Below are 6,469 nucleotides of genomic sequence, written 5' to 3'. Positions count from 1 at the left end.
CTGCTGACACTATTCAGTTTTAGGAGAAAACTCAAAACAGAAGGGGTACGTGGCCTACTTGTGGAAGCAGGAAGAGAGGGAAAGGAGGACAGAGCATGCAGAATGAAATCACCTGCTGACTGGGGTACGATGGAGAGGAAGTGCAAATGGAGGAAGAAGAGAGCATGATCACTTTTTTGGGGCAGGTCCGAGAACGCTCCTTTTTCCTCATCTTTGTTTACAAACAGGGGAGAAAAAAAAGAATAATAGTAATAATAATAATAGAACAAGAAGAAACATGGTCAATGATGATGGTTATTAGTTGTGGCAAGGCCACAGACTAAAGTTTCCCCAAACAGCGGATGAAATATTAAAATTCTTTCTGGATTACACCTGTTCAGGTTACCCGGGAGTGGAAGGGCTCTGAATGGTCCCTCAGCACACACAAAAACTAAGTACTACCAAGTAGCACAGCCTTTGCCTAACAGAAAGCTGGCTTAAGAGCAGGGAATTTTTCATTCAACCATATGGTTGCCTATCTAAAGGTGTCCAGGGATAATTTGACCACCACTACTGTGTCTGTATGTGGGCAAGGCCTCAGAAATGCATCGTGCGGAGGATGTTGATCTTGCTTCTCTTTCTCGGTTGACAAGTAGTAACCAGCGTTGTTGCGCATCAATGCAAGTGAGCTGCATTTCCTCATGAGGTAGACAATGTCATTTGAAGTCCCCGTGTCACTACAAGCATAGCTGGCCATTATATGATGCCTCATTTATCTGAATGGCTCAACCAACCGGTGACATGAGGGATATATAAATGAAATTCAGGTAACAGGGATTCAAATATAAGTAGTTCTCTTTGGAATCTCCAAGGCATCAAATTGGCCCATGTCTAAAAAGGGCAATTTTATGCAGCTGCTGTTGAGCTGCAGAATATCCTGTTCCTTTCAAATGTAACACACACCAAAAGGTGCAGGGCATAAAATAAAGAAATTTTTACCAAACTTTTATTTGCTGCACCCTAAATGCTGGAGGCTGAATGTTAACATGACAAAAAATATGCAAATCTTCGTTCATTCCTGGTGCTCATATTTATGTGTACTGGGGGTTGGGGGTTGGTACCCCCTTCTAGTCCACCCAAAACCCAAAGTGCAGTGATTTTTAAAATTGCACTTGACTGTGTATTTTGTTGCATAAAATGCCCTCCTGGGGGGGGGGGCGGTGCTCTGTTTCAAAAAGGAGTATATAAACACCACCACCACTAATGTTGCTTATTTTGAAAATATTGGTCCACTTTGGATTTTTTTTTTTACTATGCAAATCCAAAAGTCCTTCTTAAAATATGAATCTTAAACACTTTTAACTCTGGGCAATCTAAAGCCCAAAGGGAAAGATTTGTGTCTTGTTCCTGCAGGTCAAGAACTGTCAACATCCATAAGGCACATTAGGAATGTTTCCCGTCACTGTTCAAATTGGGGGGAAAGGAGAAAGTTAATGGGGACCCTTAATAAAACCCAGGACCTCATTGACTGTCTCCCACCAAGTTTAGCCAGATCATGTCCTACTCATATAGCCTTCTAAAAAAAAAAAAAAATTAGCTAAGAGAATAATGTTTGTTGTTTTTTTGTTAAGGTGGCAGTCACACGAACGTAAAGCAGGCTGAAACCCTTGCTGGCCTTCCTATAATTAGAACATTCTTTTCCATCTTCAAGTAGGATGCATTTCTGAGTTCAGAAAAGGCCAGTAGTAAATGATGCTCACATTAATAAGTATAAAATGGAGAAAGATTCCACTTGACATAAACAAGTTGGCTGGCATAGTTCTATTCCATCTTAATGGCTGGCTCTGGTCACTTCAACTCAAATGGATCTTTGGGTGTTATCATTACCAAAAAGAGTGTGTTTACTGCATATCCATATATCCTTTCAAGAAGAACCCAAGACAGATATATTCCTTGATCTTACCACCCTCTGACCCCAGACTTCAAACAAGCAACTTTCCAGTTTCACAGGCTTCCTTTGTTTTACACACACACACACACACACACACACACACACACACACACACACCACACCTCTCTCAAGTGATGTAAGTATGCAAATGAATAATGAAGTTAAGAGAATGAGATGAAGTTCATTGGAATTACCAAAAAGACACAATTATTCCTATGACACGTAATAACTTGGGTTTCCACCTCCCCTAGCAGCACAGCAGATTCAGCTCTTTTTAATAAGAGACCAATCAAGAAATCCTCAAAGAGTAACCATTAGAGGCAAGGATATTTTATAATCATGCACATAACTCCTGCAGGTAATTCAATCCCATTTCTTTAAGAGCTTAAGAAACTCGTAGCATGATCATGGATATTTTCTTGCAAAAAAAGGTGGATGAGTTGACCTAAGTGTTGGTGGAGCAGTAAAAACAAAAAAACACATTGGCTCAGGAATTATTTTAAGAGTTCCTTCCTTAATTCACATACACATGACTTGCATTGTGCAGGTACTTCTCATTGTACTGTATACTTTCTCTGTAGCGCTAAAAGAAAAATTAGGCAACAAGAACTAGTACAGAGGCTGTGTACATACTTGACTGCATTTCTTAAATCAATGGGGGCAAACAGGACTCATGAATCAAGTCGATTACCTGTATAAACAGCAGCAAACTGAGGGGCCAGTTCATCAGGTGCAAAAATCAGGCGAGAGAGAACAGGGTTTGCTGGCCACATCTTTCCCTACGACCCAGGCCATGTTTTCATTCAAGTGTCTCCTAGAATTCTTAAATACCAGGTCTGCCATGTCTTCTCAAGAAAGAAAACATAGGATGCTACATCTGACATGCTGGAACCTTCTAGGCAAGAGAAACAGGTGCTTTCCATCTGAACTGTTGGATTTGATTCACCATATCTAAGTGTCTAAACTGAAGTTTGGAAAAACCTGTCTATCTGCCTTCAAAAAAGCCTGAAGAATGTTAACAGAAAGTACCAAAATTATTCTGTTAACTGTACTTGAATATCAGGCAAGAGTGAAATGCCTCAAGAACATGCCCAGCCAAAGCAGGTTTGCCTACACCCTAAAATCTCTGGCAAAGCCAACAGCACTCTCTCATCAAAACCGATAGCAATAACCATGGGATTTATGTGGATGACAATATCCCAGTGAAGCTATGAAAATTCGAATCTAGGCTATGGCTATGAACTTAGGCCAAAAAGACAAATCTGGAAAATACCAGTCTAGACAAACAGAAAGTAGCAAGTCACATGTGTATGGGTTATGTGGATCTAGGTTTGTGATCTTAGGTGTGCCTACTTGGCAGTAAGAACAATTCAGTTCGATACAACCAATTAAACATGCACGGGGCTGTTGCCAGATTCTTAGATTTTAATGACATGCTAAATAGAAAGTCATCCTGCCCTTTTGAAAAATCTCTTTTCCAGCAAATCATTTCCATGGTTCATGGTACTGAACCCAGCTCATGTTTCCAAGTTATTGGACAGCTTGAGCTGAATTTCTGCTACATTCAAAAGTATCTAACTGGCTTGGATGAAGTGCCCTCACCTCCATTGCCTTCAAAAGGCATGCACAACTTTGGCCAGAAAAGGGTGGAGGCCTGTGCCTTCTGGCCCAATGGTGGCTAGCCAAAGTAAAAGCATATTTGTGGACACTCCATAGAATGGAGTGCGATGAATAGCAGATGATGGATGAAAAGAAAATCATCAGCAACATGAGCTTACTGGGGTCAAATTCACTTGATCAGCTGCGTTGCAGGCTGGGGACCTTGATTTATTTCTACCCCCGCTTCCACCTATGTGTTAAGCACATTTGAAGGGAGGAAATAATATCAGAAGCTGTATCACTGTCACTCATCCCTTTTGCAGATCTCTTGAATATAGAAACAGTATTTACAAAAAGCGTATTTTGACGCACAAGATATTCCTACATTTATTTTCTGAAATGATTTCCATTTGCTCATGCTAATGCATCATGGGATGAGAAAACCCTGCCGTCATTACATTACGAAGAATCTATATACAAAATATGTTTTAAATAATGCTAGTATAGCAACCACAAGCCAGAGCAGAAGGTGATAAAATCTGTTTCCTAAATTAGCTATTCCAATCAGGCAAACTTGGGTTGGATTGGTGTGGTGTTTTTTTTACTGACACTACCATTCAATTCCAATTTAAAAAGTAAAATAAAATCCCTCAGTTGAGAGTGATGGAGAGTATTAGAGCTTTTAAAAATTAAATATGAAAACAGCTGTCAATATCTTGTCTGTTACAAGTGGAATAGTTATTTCAAAGAAAGCAATGCCTCTGAAGATGAAGATCAAAGTCCATGGCAAGAATGGCAAAAGCCTTACCAGTTTCAATGAAAATGGATAGTTCAGGGTTCTATCATAGACAGTAAGAAATGTGATCAGTACACAATGACCTCAACCTGCTAATATGAGCCACTGAGAAATCACAAGCAGAGAAGGTACAGTATAAATAACAAGGAACATCTCTCTTCCTTATCTCTTACTTCAGACAAAGGGCTGATTCTCCCATTCTATTTTCCAATGCTTAGGATCTCCCCTTTGAGTGATCCTCATGGATACCAGAACATGTTGTCAAGACACATTAACTGCTTACCCAACCCGCTCTTGAACCCTCTAGAAATCAAATCTGGATTACACAAATTAACAGGTAAGCAAACATAGACTGAGTTTCCTAAGGCTCATTTACAAGAGTGAGCCCCTAACTGGACAAGCGAGCACAACTACTGCTCAAATATTCACCAATGGTCAGGAAGAGGGAGAAAGTGAAAAGATAACATAGCCCTTTAATGTAAGCCACACCTACTGTCAAATTACATGCAGGCTTTCCATTTTAAAACAGTGCCAGTCCATAGGAATAACCTGGAAATTTGGTATGGAAAAGCAGCAGCCAATGGGGTGGTAGCTTAGATGGATTGAGCATCACAGTCATTCATTCGGTTTCGTTTTACCTGTTTCCACTGAGGCATGGGGGCAAAGCGGCCCTGCTCTCGCTGTCGGTAGGCTGGCTGGGTGAGAGCACGGTCTTGATAAGGCTGGGCAGACGGTTGCATGCAGGTCATAGAATAAGCAGGATGGAGGCCACAGAGGGCATTAACACCAAACGCAAAACGAAACTCACAAAGAAACCCACAAGGGGATGAGGTAAATGTTGGGACAGGGTGGTCAGCAGACAGACATTTAGGAGAAGAAGAAAAAACAACGGAGTAAGGAAAAATTAGTTGGCAAATAAAATCGTATGAAAACGGAGAAAAGTAAAGAAAAAAGGAAGATGCGAACTTAAGATATAGAGGGCTGCATTTTTTTATTTTGGAATGTTTTATTTTAATAATGTTAGGTTGCAGCTGAAAGGGGTTTAAACTATTAGAGAACCAAAAATTCCTGGAATTCTCTCAAGAATTGAGAGCGAAGCAGCTGCACATTCATTCTCAAACCGTGATGGATAAGGCTCCAAAATCTTGCATCTTAACCGAGATTATTGGCTTCAGGAAGGATTCTCTACTCCTGGGCTTTTATGGGTTTTTCTACCCACCTTCCTGAAGAACCGAAATGGACACAATTTAAGGAGGGGTAAAAGAACAGGCACTTTGCTAGAGGGCTAAAACATTCTTTTTGAAAGCCTCTTGGCTTTCTTTTACTTTCACACTCAGAAAACGCCATATTAAAGGGACAGAAAAATGTTTTCCTATGGCCCATTTGGTGTTTTGGATCTTCTCCTGGGATATGCAGGACAGCATGCTTGCTTCAGCCATATGAATAATTTGTTTTAGTGCATGTGTACTCCCATGCCCTGAAGACATTCCTGTGACAGAACTGCAAGTGAAAACATGATTCCGCTTGCAGTATATTATAAAACGGATTTGCTATGCTCGCAGATTTATTTTATTATTTAACTTTCACAGCTACGCTCAAGCAGGTTAAAATTACACAGGGTGCCAAGGTGATGAGTGCAGCACTCCAGCTAGGAGGATCTGCTTTTCTAAACAGGAAATCTGGTTGTGTGTGGAGTGATTCACAGGGCAAACGATGGGGAGCCTTCTCTCATATGTTCAACTGATGGCAACGCACCAAAGATTAGCTCATAGATGACTCACTTGACACACACAACTCATGTAGCTGCATTTCCCAGGATGGGGCATAAAACATGCATATGAACCAATGGGGGTGGCAGAAGCCGACAGTATCATCACGCAGAAATCTGCATGAATCGAAAGCCTGGTTAAACCTCCAGAACTGAAGAACCGTTCTAATCCTTGGGGCAAAGATGGAGCAACATGCAAGCAGCTCTTTGCGTTAGGTAAACTGCCCTCTATCAAAACAGTACAAAACCCATAAGTGCAAGAACAGTAGTTACTAAGGATGGAGTTTCCCCTCTATCCTTAAGATGTTTCACCTATATGACTTATTTGAGAACAAGCAGGTACCCTGGTCAAAGCCAACAAGCCTCCAGATTCTCC

General features: G+C 40.8%; 1 protein-coding gene across 26 annotated transcripts in view; it reads right to left on the bottom strand.

Annotated features, from left to right (window-relative positions):
• The window catches only part of MICAL3 (microtubule associated monooxygenase, calponin and LIM domain containing 3), a 186,026-nt gene that overhangs the window by 89,332 nt on the left and 90,225 nt on the right, over nt 1–6,469 (bottom strand). For 13 of the 26 annotated variants that reach the window (XM_081209717.1, XM_081209718.1, XM_081209711.1 and 10 more), the window contains exons 17-18: nt 4,964–5,057; nt 113–211 (exon numbers count right to left, since the gene is read on the bottom strand). The exons of 2 other annotated variants lie outside the window; for them this stretch is intronic. In XM_081209717.1, the coding sequence (XP_081065843.1) occupies nt 113–211; nt 4,964–5,057 (193 nt within the window). The remainder of the gene's footprint in view (nt 1–112; nt 212–4,963; nt 5,058–6,469) is intronic. 11 more of the 26 variants (XM_081209712.1, XM_081209720.1, XM_081209721.1 and 8 more) reach the window with 3 other exon arrangements.

Source organism: Podarcis bocagei (genome assembly GCF_964188305.1).
Source record: "Podarcis bocagei genome assembly, chromosome: 10".
Classification (NCBI taxonomy): Eukaryota; Metazoa; Chordata; class Lepidosauria; order Squamata; family Lacertidae; genus Podarcis; species Podarcis bocagei.
The sequence above is the reverse complement of the archived record's forward strand: the minus strand, read 5'-3'. Positions and strand labels throughout refer to the sequence as shown.